A 17,946-nucleotide genomic window follows, 5' to 3' on the forward strand; every position below is an offset into this window, starting at 1 on the left:
TAACAAAAGTTGATAAAAATTAATTAATAAACAATAAAAAGCAATATTTATTGAATAAAAAGTAAAAATCACTAAAAAACAAATTAAAATCAATTTTTAAATCAAATGACATCTATATTCGCTATTTTGGTATACACTGAACATAAATAAAGATTTATTACTTAAGTTACATCATTTTTAATCCTTGTACGTGCTTAAAACCACAATTTTATACACTCTACACTCAAAAATCTTACATTTACACAAAATTAAAAAAAATCAAATAAAACCAATAAATTGTTTTACATTTTACCACATCTACACATAAAATACACCGCACTTCCCTTCGCATGCCCAAAACACACATTTTACACACGCTACCACACCGATAGCTCCAATAGCCCCAGGAAAGCAAGAAATAAAGTGAAAGAGTGGAAGTAAAACCGAATAACACACACATTCACACATACACACACACACACACACACTACTCACGATACTCTGGTACGTTGGAACGTTACAAGCATGTGCACGATGTGCCACTAACGTTTCATTAAGCGTCGAGGCAGGTACTCGCGCACCTGTTACTTACACCGCACACTCCGTTCTGCCTTCAATACCGACCAGCACGTCGGCGAGTCAACATCAACACACACCAACCAACACGCGTATTAAAAACTATCAATAATAATATCAATATCAACATTAAAATTAAAATTAAAACAAAACACAATGAAAAAAACAGACTTTTACGAACGCAATTCTAAAATCAAGTGAACAATGTGCCTTGGGGACATTATCTTCCACTTGGATTACTCCTACACGTACTTCAGGAATAAATAATCAACAAGAGTTTTAGAAATAAAACAGTTCATCAATCAGGACGAGTGAATTAAGAGGTGAGAATTAATTTTAAATAAAAATTTATATTTTAGGTTATGTCTGGTTTAATAAGAGAGATAGAAGTGATATTAGGTTACAATTTGTTTGCTATTGTTGGACATGTGTAATGTAATCCATTTCGGTGTTAATTACGCGGTGCGTATTGAGTTTAGTTTAGTTTAGACTCGTTTTTTATCAACTGTGGCTTGAATTACTGCGAATAACATGAATAACATGAAATGGAAACTTTGAGTTTGCTTGGAACATGTTGCGACATGGTGTTAATCGAATTCAGCGAAGAGAAATACAATAAAATAGAAATTTATTGTGATTTCGAGTTGTTAATAAATAATATAAATTAATTGAAGTGCTGGAAATGTAAATAATGTGAGTTTGAGCGTTTAGGAAATTACGGAGGAGGCGAAGCATTAAGTCGAAACTAGAAAAAATCTTTTCGTTGAAATGCATTTATTCTAATTGAAACAGTTTCTATTTTTTTGATTATGGATTTTAAAAAGTTTTTTTGTTGTAACTTTGGGAATTTTTATTGTAGGGGATTGAGTGAGATGTTTTTGGAAAGGGAATTTAATGTAGATTATGATCTGATAAGGGTTGATTTTGGTGTGTTTGTGGTTTTTGAGTTATCAGGGTTGGAGTAAAAAAAATGAGATTTTTTTGGTGGAAAAACTAAATTGTTTATAACTTTTGAAGTAATAAAGATAGAAACCTGATTTTTATTTTAATTAGTAGATAAAATTAATGGCAATAAAGTACGTTCATGGAAAGTAATGAAAATTTTATGCTTCTTTGCTATTTTTGATTTTAAACAATAAAAAACATTGCAATAAATCAAAGAAAGGTAGTCTATCTTTAAAACTTGATAACTTTGTTAATAATAAACATAAAATATAATTTAATACGTTAATAAAAAGATAATTTAATCCAGATAAAGTGCGCAAAATAACAGTTTTGTATCTATCATGGTATAGACATAGTTTAAAATTAAGTAAAACATTGCAATTTTCTAATAAACAAATTTCAAATTGCAATAACTCCTGAACTAATAATAATAAACCAATATTTTTGCTTACATCGATAATATACATCAAAAACTATAATTTACATATTATAGACAATTTATTATGGCTATAATTTGTTTATAATCTTAAGAAAATAATAAAAAAACAATTTTTTTCATAAATTTCTACAAAATCATAAAAAATTTCCAAAATTAATAAAAATATATTTATAATATTTAAACACCAATATAAGAAACATTTAAATCAACCATAAATTAACCTAAAATATTAAAAATAATAATATATAGGTTACTGTTTTGTTATTGTTATATTTTTTGAAGCATTAAAGTCTCCATTAGAAAAACCTAATAAAAAGTGATCTGCGCTAAGTAAACGTGCAATGCTTCGTTGATTTGGTCACGAGGACGTTTCGATTGAGTCTTGTATTCAATTCCATTCATTGCATCTTCATCTAAGTGAGTGCATCATCACTCTATCAATTTATAAACACATAAACGCTCCTTGAACAAACAAAACAAGCAAAAAGAAAAACACACTACATTTGATTGTTTCATGTTTCAATTGTACAAGTACCAATCCATCTACATAGTAGTGAATGATTTCCGGTTGCTTTTACTTTTCCTCTGCTAAAAACAAAAAAATTAAAAATTTTTGATTTGAAACCTTTAAAAATGATTTAAAGTTAACTTCAAAATCAATACAAATATTTATAAAATACTTTCTCCTCAAGACTCGAAATAGTTGTAGTTGTGGATGCTGGTGGCTACATCGACCAACCCAAAACAGAAAGGCGAAATTCTTGCGCGAGTTACAGAGTAGAAGTAAAGTTGAAGTAAAGTTACGATTTCTTCAATTTCGTTTTTTTTTTCTCTCTTATTTGTCTGTGTTTGCTGTTCTTATCGACATTTCGAGACGCACGAGCTTGACCATCAAAAGTAATATGAGAGAGGAGAGTAGTGATGGTGATGGTGATGGTAATGGTATCGGTAGACAGACAGGAAGGAAGGAAATACTTTCGAATGTCGATGCGTGATGGTCGAATGCTAAACGTGCAATAAATTAAATGAATAAACGAATTAAAAAGTTGAACGAGAAAAATTGTGGTTTGAATGTCAAAGAAAAATAATAATAGTAATAAAACTTAAACAGGAAATTGTAATAGTGTTGTTGTGTAGGGGATTTAAGTTAGGGAATTTACGGTTGAGTTGCAACCCTCTAACTGTTACTTCCCATTGCTTTAAATTTATTTTTTGTGTTTATTTTTTATTTTCTTTTGGTTTGACGCGTTTTCCGCTTTTATTTTGAGTTTACATCCGGTTTTTGATGTTTGTTTTATTTATACTGTGTTTAGCGACACAGTAACTTAATATTTAGGTAGATATCCGGTCGGAAACTACCCTTAAATTATGTTTTATTCATAGTTTTATTAAAAAAATCAAATTATTAAAAATTAATTTTAAACAAATAAATAAGTGGTTAAAATGCAGTTTTTGCCAAAAATAATTATAGGAGTTTATTCATAATTTAATTCTCTATAAGATGAATATATTTTTATGAATTTATATAAATTTTTGTTTAAGTTACTGAGTGTTTTGTAACTAAATTCAAATTTTATTAGAGAAAAATAAGAAAAAAGTGATATTCCATTTTAAAAATTAATAACAATTATTTAGAAATAAAATTAATACGTTTTTATTTCGCAATCTAAAAGAGTATTTATGTATCTTCCATTATTACTTATTTTTATTGTTTTATATTGAGAGATGTAAGAATTATCGTGCATTTTCTAAAGTGTTGACATAAATCAACAAAAAAATTTCAAAAATCAAAAAATAATTAAAAACAAAGCCTAATATAATCAAATTTTATCAGAAACTGTAAAATAGGTGTTAATTTATATATTGTTTATAATTTTATACTATTATTTCATTAAGATAATTTTTTAGTAATTTTAAAAAAAATTAAGTTTTGGGTTACTGTCTTGATTTGCACTAGCATTGAAGTCTCCAAATTTAAAACCGTCAAAAAACACATAAAAACATAAAATTTTACCATTTTTCTTCCTAAATATAATAAACAAACTAATAATCAATAAATCCCACCAATTTTCTACCCAATTTTATTAATAAATCACTACAAAACCAACAAATTTCTAAAAAAAAGCAAATTTATAAAGATATTACACTCAAACCGCAATAAATTGACCACAAACAAAAGAAACCTACTAATTCACTACTCTATTACATATATCACAAATAACCAATTACATACACCACATATACAACCATCCAAATTCATATAATTAGACATTTAGCACAAATCCGCACGCAAATACGACGAATGCAGAAAACTCCGACTCGAAACACTCTAATGTGGTTTATGGTGTTATTACTCTAGTACTCCAGTTAACTGCGTATTATTTAATTCGCATACTCGCAGGAATTCACCCGAATACGTGCACAGCAGCAGATAATCATAATTTGGTCTAATGCGGCGCGAGTGTGAGGAGTTTTCGGTGAGTGTGCGATGCGTGACACGAATGTTTGGCGTGCAAGTGTGTCATTCGGAGTCAACCAAACGCGACGAAAACTAAAACTCTTTATTTTGTACGTATGGGTATGGGTTTTTATTCACACATGCCCAACCCATGCAATGAAAATCTGACAAATTTATTTCATTTGGTTTCGAGAAGGTTCTAGGATGTTTATTAACTATTATACCATGTACGGATTTTTGACGGGTTAAATGTTTTGGGTTTTTAGAGAGTTTCTATTGTTTATTTTGATGAGAGATGTTGAAATATTGTTTATATTTTAATAATTATTGGAGGATAAAGTTTATGTTTAGAAAATTGCGTTTTTTGCACTTAAACGTCCGCCATTTTTGAACTAATCGATTAAATTGATTAATAATAATATAATTGATAAATATTTAAATTTTTTTTAATTTGGTGAAAAGATTGTTAATTTATCTTTATTATTTCCAGAGATAATTAAGTTTAAAGTTGATGTTACTTTAATCAAAAAAATATATTTTTCAAAATTGCATTAATGAACTAAAATGTTTTATTATAGCAAAAGTATAATGATTAGAATTATGAACTCCTGATACATTATTTTTCGATATATTTGTTATCAATTGTCGTCAACAATATGATAATATCATTATTATCTTTGTAATTATTAATGTTTAAACTTTACTTGCAAAAATATTGCCTAAATTATGATTTTTTTATTAAAACCTCCGCCATTTTGTTAATTTTAGTACAAATTTAATTGTTTTTTTTATAATTCAATACTCATTTAAATGTACTTTCAAATTCTGTAAATTTTATTTAAATTGTTTAAACAGTTTAAAAGTTATTAACAATTAAACTTGGCATTACTTACCAAACAAAATTTGCCATCATTTTTTGCATCTTGTAACTTAAACACTTATAATTATTAGAATTAATTAAATTTCACCGAAAAACACCCTGTATATTAATTTTTAATATATCTACTAATAATTACACTTTAAATTACACAAATATCTCTAATACTTTTTAAGTTATTGTTGATTAAAGTAAACATTTAAAAAATACTACATCAAAACAAAATTAATCATTAAACGTCCGCCATTTTGTAATTAGATTCTCTAGCCGTTTATTAACAATTACACCTTTTACATATTTAAGTCTACATTAGCATTTTTCGGCTTTCTTTTATTTAATTCCAGAAATAAACGATTTTTTCGCTTCCCAAGTGTGCGGCGCTTGTTTTAGTAGCGCATGTCTCAAGTTACCAGTTCTCATTCGGACATTCTGTTTGTTCTCCATCGCAAATGTGGTAGTAAACGTAGTAAATATTAGCGCGGCGTAATTGTATAATGCGTGCGAATGTTTCCCACGAATTTTCTCCTCTTTCTTCGATTCGCGCCCGCCTCACATGCGCACTTAAGCACATTTAGACGCGCGGAGAAATGTTCAAACTATTTAGGAAACGCAGAAAACAATTCCAATCTCTTTCTCTTTGCGATGCATGCATGCCGCCGACGTGGATAACTGTCTCGCCGTTGTCTGGATGTGATTCTCACGAGAGACATTCACATATTATTTATATTTGTGTAAATATTTTGTGAATAAATGAGACGTGGAGCGCAAATTGAGAGAAAATTGTGTCGGCTGTGTGCAATTTGTTGAAAAATGAGCTGTAAATAGAAAAGTATAAGAGGTAGAAGTTTGAACACCCTGTATGTCATAAACTATGATATTTGCTATCAATTGTGGTATAGATGTTGGTTATATTGTTTATAGTTTATTATTTATTATTATTTAAAGTTGAGCTTTGAAAATTTTATTTAAGAATTGATTTTTTTGGTAAATCATCCGCCATTTTGTTATTATTTTGCAAAAATATTTAATTTTACCTGTGCTAGTAACTAAATAATCGTTCTTTAAAATGCTGAAAGAATTGTTGTTCTATCTTTATTATTTACAGAGATATTCAAAATTAAAATTGGTATTACTTGTGTTCATAAACTACTGCAATCAGAATTTTATTAAGTCATTAAATCATTAATGAAATAAAAACTCTTTAAGATACATATTTGAAAAATATATATCTTATAAATAAATAAATTGTTTATAGACTGCTTTCTAAAACAATAAAATATCTTTGTTACTTATTTAGTTATTAATTTTTGAAATTTTGAATTGAAACAAACGTTGAAAATATCATTTCTTACCAAAATATCCGCCATTTTATAATTATTTAAACAAATTTCAAAGTTTAAACTTTATGTGATACCTATTTAAACATACTATAAAATAATGAAAGAATCAAATTGTTACCTCAATTAGTTTAGGAGATATCCCAATTCAAAGTTGATACCAAAAAAATTCACCTAACTCTTGTCTTATTGACTTAGTTATTGACTTAAGTCACACCAAAAAACCGATTGTACTCTTAATCTCATTCGCATTTTTTGCGCCGCATCAATCTATGCTAAATCTAAATTTGATTTCAGTTGAGTTTCGTTAATCGCGCGCGAAATAATCGCGTGTGTTTTTGCTCCGCGGCTTTTTCTCCGCCATCTTGACTTAACTTAAGCCCAAACCGGTGAGATTTCTTCGGCCGGCGAAATTAACTAAATTTAAGCAACCGGCATGTATGTGTGTGCCATTCAACTCTCAAATGTCTGCACGTCTGCGAGACTTTTGCTCCAAGCAATCGCAGACAAGACTTAAGACTTAAGTCGAAAGAGGTCCAGCTCATTCTACTTTCTCTTTACGCATTTTACCTCTCACATGCTGTGTGCAAAACGCGCCGTTTAGCATCAAAATTTCATCTCGATGACTTAAGTCACTTGACTTAACTCTGAAATTACTTAAAACGCATAAAAACAATAGAAATCAATAATAATAGGAATATTGATATAAATTGAGGTTAAGTCGGTTCGTGTATTGTTTGTGTGTGTCACCTGAAGTGACTTAAGTAATTACAACATGGTCGTGCAAAGTGCACATGCGCTTTCTAAATAAATATTAAATTAGCAGCGCCGCGGAGTGTTTGATGTAACATTAATACTTAAGTCAGAACTTAAATTAAAATCTGTTTGCGCGCACATTTTGGAAAGTTGCTTAACTTAAGTTAACTCAACTTAAGTCAACTATAAGTGCGATTATACAACCATTGACATTTGTTATAATTAAATGTTTATCTAATTGTTATTGCGACAATAAGATGAGTGTTAAGTTTTTGTTGTGACTTAAGTTAAGTCAGTTTCCGACCTGTTAAGTCACTTCCACGCATTGTTTGCATTTTTATTTCGAGCATGCGTCGTACCTTACTGGAATAAATAAGTAAGATGACTTAAGTTGACTTTTTGTGTTAGTTTACTTACTTAAGTCATATGATATGCGCATACATACTTAAGTCACTTTTGACTAGTTTTGATTCGGTTTGGTCTTGGTTTTGGATTGGTTTGGCAAAATGTCAAAGTTTGCGTGTGTGCAGAATTTGACTTAAGTCAGTGCTGCGTAGAGTGGTCGAAGGCTATTGCGCATGGACGAGTTCAAGGATGAGAACAAGTTTTATCGAAGGCGAAGATGAAACAGGATGAGAATATTGATTGAATAATTAAAATTAAAACTTTAAAACAACAAGCAAAAGTTGAGAAACATGAAAAAAGTGCGGTGTGTAAAGTTTTTTGGCTGCCATTTTGAAACGATTGGAGATAATCATTTGGAACAAACTGTATATTAAAGCTTATGAAAATACCTATCGAATGGTATTTGTTTAAATGTATTTACGCAATTAGTTTTTTAGTTATTTTGATTTAAAGTAAGTAAAAAATATTTAAAGACATTTGTTTATAAATGCCGAGGTTTACAAAATCAGGTATAATTAAGGAACGGTTTAAGATTTTGGTTTGAAAGAAATTGCATATTATAGTATATAAAATTCTCTTTCATATTATGTTTACTTGCTGGCAGTAGCTTTTTTAGGTTATGTGATATTTTGAGCCAAAATTGAAATTTGTATAAAAAAAATGTTATTTTGACTTTAAACGTCCGCCATTTTGAAACTATTGCTCAAAAATCATTACTTCTTTTTGCAAATAATAAAACTCTTTATTCTCTTTTGTTTCACGTTCAAACATTCTAGTTATCTTAAGTAGTTTGGCTATAATCACTCATTTTAACACAAAACACAAAATTATGTCTGCGTAACTAGTCATAACTTAACTTAAGTCATATTATAATGGAAGTATATATGAAAAATCAATCCGCGCGAATTTTCCTTGTTCCAATAAGCATCTAGACTAATTGGCCGAGCGCACACTCGACGCGAGACCGAATCCGCGGCGCTTAATTAGCGTTAATTCGACTAAATGCGCCTCCCCGCCCAATTAGCATTAATTAAGCATCGGCGATCTAATTTTTGGCAGCAATTTTTTGCCGGCGTATAGAAATTGTGGCTCGTTCATTCATTGCGCGATGATTTCGGCGTGGAATTCGTTTTTGCGCCGGCCGGAGTGAGCGTGCGCTCGTTATTTATTATTATTATGACTTACCTACTTACTTACTTAACTCGGACGCCCGACGAATCCGCTTCGCAGTCGACAATCTAATGTGGCTGCTGTGGCCGAGGCGTAGAAGAGTCTTTTTGCGTATGAAACTGGCGCATCTAAGGCAGTGGTGATGTGAAAATAGAGTTAATTTTTTTTAAGTCAACTTTAAAGTAGTGTAGTGGCTTAACTAAGTAAGATAGATGTTTGAAACAAGCTGTATATAAAAGTATGACTAATATACTCTCATTTTATATAAAAATTATTTATTTTGAAGTAAAATTCTTGCCGTTATCAGTAATTTAAAAAATGCTGTTTTAAAAATGTTAAAATTTGTAGTTTCAAGTTTGATCATCCGCCATTTTGAAACAAAAAGAGATAATTACGTCAAATAAACGGCATTCAAAACTACAGTTAATATTCTATGGATGCTGTTAAAATAAACTATTTATCTTCAATAGTCTCTGAATAGCATCAATTTAAAATTTTTATTTCATTATTACACTGAATAATTTAATAAAAACCAAATTAAAACGTCCGCCATTTTGTTGCTAATAAAATTTATAAATTTATTAACAACTTATAAAAATCTACAGTTAATCAGCTTTTATTTGACGTATCATACGTGTTAATATCTTTTATAGTTCACCCGCAATATTAATTTAAACAATTTATTTCCCAAAGTGACTTAACTTAAGTCACTTTATGTTTCTTCTTTTTCTTCATTCCCACACCCCCACCTCTTCCAACATTAGAATCATGTACTGAAACCACGTTATCAACACTCTTATCATCACCCACCTTATCCACAACCCCTCCATCCTCCAAATTCTTAACCTTACTCAACTCCTCAGCCAAATTAATCAAAATCTCATAAAACTCCAAGAAAGTAATCTGATACTCAATAAAAACAATATCCTCCCCATCTTTGACATTCTCACAAACCCTACTAATACACTCCACAACTTTACTCGACCCCAGAACCCTAAAAACCCTCAAATCAGTAGAAAAAGGGTCATCACTATACTTATTCAAAACAGGCGCTTCCTCCACATCCCAGGGTACCTTCTCCCTCACCTTAATATAAGCAATATTAGCCCCACCAATAACAAAATGCTTAAAAGGTCCCTGCGGGTCATAAACCCTTCTAGACCTGACGAAACAATCCAAAACCGGTCTATCAGCCCGACAACAGATCCTATTGAGTAACACCTTTGCAGAATGTGGCTCACCAACTGTTTTATACAAAGCATACACACCTTGAATCGGTAACAGATCCTGACATGAAAACAACGCACGCCCTTTGAAGGTACCCTCTGAGGGTCTCACCACATCCCAGATAAAGGTCCTGAAAATTTCATGGTATGTCCATGGTTTAAAGTGGGTATTCTCCTCGGGTTTACTCGAAGTATATTGAAGGTACGACAGTAAAAGTAAGCAATGCATGAATTGCCAGAAGTAGATGGTCTCGAATGGGTCATGTTCAGATTCCAGATGGATGTTAGGTATGTCTAACAATAACAGGTCGATATCCACTAGGGATACCTTCAATTTTGTTATGTTTATATCTCGTAAAAATTGCCATAACCTAAGTCGGCTTAAGACAGGATTACGCAGTTCTGGACAACAGGTGTGTAAAGGGTTCAGAGTGGAATATTGCTGGTATACCTTCTTGAGATACACATTGTTATTAGCTATGGATCTACTTAGAAGGTGTCTTTCATTATCTTCAGCCATTTTGGATAAATTAAATTGATTCTGAGTGAGGTTATGATGGTAATCCAATAGTTTCCTGACATGGTACCATATGGATACATCCTTGGCAGTTGCATGTAGAGGTAGGGATAAAGGTACACCTCGAGTGTAAATCGCAGGGAATATGTTGGACACCCTACTTCGGGAGTAGTACATATCCGAGGTGTTTTCCTTGGGGCTTTCCCTCAGAGCTGAATTGATGATTGATTTGACCCTCAACCCAGAAACCGATTTCCTGGGTTTTGTAGAGATTTTATGCATGGTATGTGAATGTTGGCGTTCATTGGTCCTTGGGATCTGATTCTCAGAGTTACGGAGTGTTACAGGGTGATCAAAAACAAACAAGGGTTTCATTTCGATGGTGGTACCATCTCCACAGATAAGAATACCAGCTCCGTTTTTTCTATTGTCACTAAACAACGCAGCTACTTTGGAACCATCCATGCCGAATACCTGTACACCATAACCATCCCTGAGACCATTCACAAAATACCCTGTATATTGACTTTTGACTGAATAACTCATTCCGGTCTTCAGGTATGCTCTCCAAGTGTATTCCCCGTAACCATTTGGTATACCATCAGACCATTCACCATGGTAATAATCTCCATTTGAAAAAAGCATGGATCCTTCTCCGGAGGGTTTACCATTTTTCCAGGTACCACTATAGACTGCTTTGTTTGCATATACACGGGTACCATTACCATGTTTCTTACCATGGCACCAATCACCTGTGTAGTAGTTATTTTCGGAGAAACTAAGGTGACCTTTACCATGTGGTAAACTCCTGAACCAATTCCCTGAATAGGCAACAGGTACGGCACCTGGGAAGAAACTCCCGGTACCTTCAAAGTTACAATCCACAAACATACCTTGATAATAAGATAATTCATTATAAATCAACTTCCCGAAACCCGTGATGGTACCATTCTCAAAACTACCTTTGTAGACAACCCCATTGGGCCAGATATACATCCCGGTACCATGAAATCTATGGTTTACCACTTCCCCACAATAAACCGTCCCTGATTTGAATCTGATGCGTTTATTTTCTACAGTTGAGTTATCCTGGTCATACCATTCTACAATGAATTTCTCAGAGTCACCATCACGTACTTTCAAGGAGGTATTGCTTGGAATAAGAGGATCACCTTCTGTTAATTGTTCTGTTTCTGAGATGACACTTATACCACTTCTGTAAGGTGTCCCAGGTCTCTCTAGGGTACCTCCTGATATCTCTTTATCTTTCTGGAGTTGGTAATGACTCATACTCAGAATGATTCTGGTTTGTAGTTTTGACCTACCATCAAAATCTTGGAATTCACTTTGACGTACCACATTAGCACTTGCATCATCTGAATCAGGGTGGAATTCTGTATCATATGTGGGTTCTTCATCTGAGCTTTCGTAGACATCTGGTAGGTTCTCAGAATAATCTTCAACAGCCAGTCTTAGAATTTCTTTATAAAAAAAGTCGACTAGGTTAATATTAATGGGATCATTGGAAATACTTTCTGTAGACATTATAATATATTCTGATATAAATATTTTTATTTGATGGTACCCTTGGTAATTGATTTATTAATAATAAAATTCTGTATCTTTTGTTTTAGATGTTTAGAAATGTCTCGCTTAACTCTACTCCACCGCGATCTGAGTCGTCGCATCGAGTCACTGAAGCAAATCGTCGAAGCGTCACAAAACGCCAACGTCAACATGGCTGCCTATTCAGGTGTACTGTCACACCATCAATACAAAAACGTAGGCGATATGCATTCAATCGACTTGAATCCCAACACTAACCAGTTAATCATCAAATCCACACGTAAAAAGACACAGAATTCTGTTATTGGTAAACCTACCATCACCCAGCGTGAATTAGACGAAGGTTTCGAATCTGATGTGGATACCATCTCTTTGGTATCCACAGAATCTACGATTTCATTGATGACGAAATCTCGGGAGACTGATTCTGCGAATGGGAGCGCATCATCTGACAGTGATGATTCTGAAACTAGTAAAACACAGAAATTTCCTGGTACCACCTCAAATTCTACATCTACAGCTATTACAACTACTACAAAAGAAGATGATATCATTACAGAATATTTTAATCTAGTCAACTGTGTCTGCTATACAGATTCAGCACATCCAGACATTCTAATCCTCGTGGTTGCCTCACCATCAAAAGAAGAAGAGACCCTAATCTTTAAATTCTCCAATCAGAAAGAACTGGAAGCTTTTCATGAGAATTTTAGTACAGTGAAAGCTGTATGCAACCAGAAAAGCAGTAATGTTGGTTGCCTACCTTTTAATCTCCTCCAGAGGACCGATTCTGATGGTATGACACATATTAGGATATCACGACAGGATGATTATCAAGAGGATTATTCATCATTGATTAGTCTACCTAATATCCCACAGGAACCTGTTGTGAAACCTAAGTTTGAAAAGTTTGCCACTATGGGTAAACCTACCAGGAAACGAATTCTGAAGAAATCAAAGTCTATTGAGGATTTTTTAGATTCGGAGAAACCCTTGAGGAAAATCTGGAACTCCGCGGAGAATATTTTAGATATTAAGGATACCATTGAGACAAAACCCAAGGTACCACCTAGAAAGGGTCGGAAAAAGGGTCCTGCCCCACCTCCACCTTGTAATATTACTAATACTAAAGTTGAAAATGAAAAAATTGCTCAAAATCATCCAATAAGCAGGAGTTTTACAAATCTACACATTGACGATGAAGATAAATCTAGTTTAGGGTTAGGTAACGTGTTTCAAGGTCAATTCGTACGTGTGCAGGTAGACCATACCAGATCCTTTGCAAATTATCCTATTTTAAACTTCAAACAAAAGCCCACACCGGAAATATTGAAATACGAAGCGGTAAAGACAAAAAACACGCTAAAACCACGAAATTTCGATGCTTTTAAGTTTTCTGATCCTAAAAACCTCACAGGATATTACCAACAAAAGGATTGTGAGAAATCCAAGGAAAAGGAACAACCTCATAAACAATCAAAAGCATCACGAGGTTTCTCCGCGTTGAAATTGTATATTCCAATGTATAAATCTGTCAAAAAGCCAATAATAGTGCAGCCACAGCCACAGCAGCATTGTATGCAACCAACATTACACCCTAATAGTAATGGTAACTTTACAAATCGTTTATTCGGCATGTCAAGTAAACTAAAAGAGTTTGGATCATTACAAAGTGGATGTAATCCCAATAAACGCTATGATCATGAAGTGAATCCTTATGCGCATCCTGTAAAAGAACACAATGATAAATTCTTAGGTAAACTTTCGAGGTTAGGACGCAGCGGTAGTTTGGGTAATCTAACTCTGCTTGCACACAATGAAAAAACACAAAGTAACACACTGAAGAGTGTAATAAAGAAAAACGTTGATTCAGGCCGGAAATTCGGTCGACAGGGAAAGAAAGTCACCTTCAGTGCTTACAATACTGTTCAAGTTGTTTAGTTTTAAGGTTATGTTGAGTGTGAAGACATATTGAAGCCAAATTACGCATAGAAATTTTACCAGTTTTAGAATATTTGTAATTTTTTAACCTAAATATGTATAAAATGTGTTTTGTAATAGAAACCGGAAACAAGAAACAAAATGGCGTCGTTTTGTTTTAAATTTAAGCCTATATTACCAACAATTGTAAAACTATGTAAATACACTTATTGTTTGTTTGAATATTGTGGTTTTGTTTAATTTTACATTTTTATTTTTATTTAAGTCGGCTATGTCGGTAAAAAAGATTCCCAACTGACAGTCATAAAAATTTAAGTTTTTCGGAAAGAATCATCGCAACCCAAGCAGAAATTCTCACTTTCTACGTTTTTATCATCATTATTCTATCATTACACTTGAAATATTTCCAAAATGGCGTCGATTTTCAAACGTAACACCCCGCAAAGATTGAAGCAGATTTTCCAACGCCCTGTAGTGCATGATGTCAATTCTGTAAGAGCATATCGATTTCCAACCTATGAGATAACACTAATGGCGCATGGCGAGTGCGAAGATGACTTAACCAAACAATTCACCGGATGGATTGATTCCAAGCTGTCGCCATTCGGCGTGGAGCAAGCAAAACGCGCTGGAAAGATCATGGCGATGGATGAGTCACATTTCCACGTGGCTTATACAAGTGAGTTGGAACGTGCGCAAGCAACAGTTAAACATGTCCTGGAACCATTGATGGTACAACCGAAAGTGTTTGCAACATGGCGGTTGAACGACAGACATCTTGGTGATCTTAGTGGTTATAATCGTAGTCAGATGGCGTTGGTGCACGGCGAGAGGAAGATTAAAGAATGGTCGGAGGAATACAGCGCTATGCCACCTATCATCAAAGTAGAAAACCCGCAGTATAAGAGTATCATGGATAATATGCATAAGTAAGCTACGCATGCGCAGTAAAAAATAAAATTTAATAAAATTTTTTAAGGAAACATTTGACAACTGATCAAATCCCACGTGCAGAATCCGTCCAGATGGTTTATAATCGTGTGCTGCCATATTGGGAGAATATCATAGTGCCTTCTTTGAAGATGCGTAACAAAGTGATTGTTATCGCGCATAATACATCGCTCTGTGCGTTGATAAGACGCTTTGCTGAGTTGAGTGAAATGGAGGCTGTGCATGTGTCTCTGCCGCCTGCGATTCCGTTTACATTCACGCTGGATAATCACTTGAAGATTATCAAGGGTAAGAATGTGAAGAATAGTAATAAGACGCGTGCGCAGTTTGTTCAGTCACCGCAAGCTGCAAATGCGAATGTTACGGCTGCAACGCCATCTGGTGTGGGTACGGCGTAAGTAAAAGGAAGATTTTAAGTTTTAAGCGTGGAGAAGTTGATAAAAAGTATAGGAAACGGAAATTTATGTTACATCTTGATTATTGTGATGGAACTATTTGGGAGAAATATATTTTGAGTGTTTTTGATGTGTTTTTGTGTATTTTTTGTTTGAATTTTGTTGGGATTTGAATTGCAGCGACATCTGAGGTTTAACTGGTGAGTTATACGATTTGTATGACCTTAGAAACATGTGACGGTTGTAAATTTATTTTATTTTGATTTTGTGGTTAATCTGAGACATAACAGTGAGTATATTCAATTAAATTAGTTGTATTTAGTCTGTATCAATGTTATTAACACATATTTTCTTTTAGAATGTGTTTGGTAAGTGAATTAATACTTGATTTATAGATTTCTTCGACTGGTACAAATCAACCTTGTAAAATTGTGATTTATGGAAGCAGATTACATATATCTCATCAACTAAACTTGATACAACAAAACAGATTGAATATTCTTAATCTACAGGTAATTTTCCATAAGATAAGACGTAAATATCCGCAAAATAAGAGAATTAATTGAAACATTTCAACAGCTGTACACTTTTATGTATACTTGGTTGCCTACGTTGAAACAACTTCACACACTCAAATCAACTAGTATATACCTACTATGTATGTAACTAAATATTCACCTGTTTGGTACGCGAGTCCACCGGATGTGCCACGCTCAACATACGCAACCAATCGGAATGCAAACACGCGCCTCGAACGCAAGAATCTTTAACTCTTCGAGTTTAATAATATTCAGGTATGTCGGCGACCGCGACGCGGCTCGACAGTTTTCCACTTCGGTGGGGACGCTCCCAACTTAATATCAGTCTACTTACACCAAATTCACCAACGAGCTGATACACAGATACATTCAGTTTGTTTTGCCGTAATAATTGCACGTCAATCAAACAAAACACACAAAATACGAATCAGTACAATGAATAACACAATAATACAAAGAATAAAACGTTAGGTTGATGACAGTTTACAAATTCGTTCGGTTTGAATGCATGGAGATATGTAATTATGGTGGTGGATAGGCAAAATATAAAGTTCAAGTTTAAACATTAATAACTCGGGAAGTAATATGTGTAGGAGAATTGTTTATGTATTAAATTGTTCAGAATTTAATTGGCTTTAAGATTGAGTATAGTATTTATAGAATTTATTTGTTTAAATATTGTTTATTTGATAAAATATGAAAAAAGTCAAGTTATAGAAAAGGTAAAATTTAACTAGCGATAACTTTTAAACAAATTAAGATATTTTGTTTATAAAAATTGTAGCTTATAGGGAATTTAATCACCTTTTAAATGATATATTGTTTATTGTTATTAATATTCATAGAAGTGAGTTATTAATTAAAAACTGAAAAAATGACGTAAATTTTGCTGGATGAAAAAATTATCGCAATTTTAATTAACAATAACTCAAAAAGTTTTCACTCGATTTTAACAAATAAAACATCAACTAATAGAGAATTTAACACTCTTTTAAACAATATATAAACAATTTAATAAATATTATTTATTCGTAGATAAATTTAACTTTTTCTGTCAAAAATCATTTTTTTCGCATTTTCTCTTTTAAAAGACTTAAAAGAATGATTATTTATTTATCTCTTGTTGGAATGCGCTTGTTGCCTAATTGTCGATCGTCGTATTTTACGAGCGAACGCCGCAGCGAGTTTTATTGAGTAAGGGCACTGCCCAGAACGTAACTGTAAATTGCGCGCATATAATAAACGCGTAAACACACACACAACGACGCACGGCTTGTATTCATGCTCGTTCCCATGATGATGCTGCCCATTCATATTCACATATTCTTGCGATGAGTGCAGTGCGGTCGACGTGCGACGATTTCCCACCTTAATTCCACCTGTAACGTCGCCTTGCTCGTATACAGAGTGGTTGGCAGCGCGGACGAAATTCGAATGATAAGAGAGCTGTGGGTATGGGAGAAGAGATTGTATGGGTTTGTTGTGAAGCGGATGAGATTCTGAAGGGGTTTATGGTGGAATGGTGGAGAATTGATGAATGTGTGATGAGATATTAAGGTGGAAAGTTGAATTAAAATGGAGGGAGATATGAAGTGGATTTTTTGGAGGTTTTTTATGATTATTTATATAATTGGTGAGGGATGTATGTTGATGGGTATATGTTTTAAAAGCTGGTTGAATTCTGGATGGAACTGTGTTTAGAGTGATTGTTTATCTCTATTTGTTTAAAAGTTATTATAGTTTAAAGTTAGTAATTGTGCAATTTTAAATTATTTTTGATTTTTTTGTGTTTTTGTTAAATATTTTGCATTAATCGGCAAGAATTCATATGAAATTATACATTATCTTAAAGACAATTAAATTTTGCAA

General features: G+C 32.9%; 3 protein-coding genes across 3 annotated transcripts; 2 read left to right on the top strand and 1 right to left on the bottom strand.

Annotated features, from left to right (window-relative positions):
• The first annotated feature begins 537 nt into the window (after nucleotides 1–537).
• LOC135801967 (uncharacterized) lies at nucleotides 538–14,414 on the top strand. The gene is made up of 2 exons (XM_065315507.1): nucleotides 538–878; nucleotides 12,320–14,414. Exon 2 carries the CDS (start codon nucleotides 12,330–12,332, stop codon nucleotides 14,190–14,192), a length of 1,863 nt encoding a protein of 620 aa, XP_065171579.1. The 5' UTR covers nucleotides 538–878; nucleotides 12,320–12,329; the 3' UTR covers nucleotides 14,193–14,414.
• On the bottom strand, nucleotides 9,543–12,297 carry LOC135801958 (radial spoke head 10 homolog B-like). The gene has a single exon (XM_065315497.1). The coding sequence runs from the start codon at nucleotides 12,228–12,230 to the stop codon at nucleotides 9,645–9,647; it is 2,586 nt and encodes an 861-aa protein (XP_065171569.1). The 5' UTR covers nucleotides 12,231–12,297; the 3' UTR covers nucleotides 9,543–9,644.
• Nucleotides 14,415–14,447: 33 nt separating the features above from the next.
• Nucleotides 14,448–15,668, top strand: LOC135801975 (2,3-bisphosphoglycerate-dependent phosphoglycerate mutase-like). Its single transcript, XM_065315517.1, has 2 exons — nucleotides 14,448–15,121; nucleotides 15,172–15,668. Exons 1-2 carry the CDS (start codon nucleotides 14,604–14,606, stop codon nucleotides 15,539–15,541), a joined length of 888 nt encoding a protein of 295 aa, XP_065171589.1. The 5' UTR covers nucleotides 14,448–14,603; the 3' UTR covers nucleotides 15,542–15,668.
• The last annotated feature ends 2,278 nt before the right edge of the window (nucleotides 15,669–17,946 follow it).

This window comes from Atheta coriaria, unplaced genomic scaffold, assembly GCF_025399875.1.
Source record: "Atheta coriaria isolate IRGN ID8LTWV9N9 unplaced genomic scaffold, Caltech_Dcor_3.1 hic_scaffold_2_pilon, whole genome shotgun sequence".
Classification (NCBI taxonomy): Eukaryota; Metazoa; Arthropoda; class Insecta; order Coleoptera; family Staphylinidae; genus Dalotia; species Dalotia coriaria.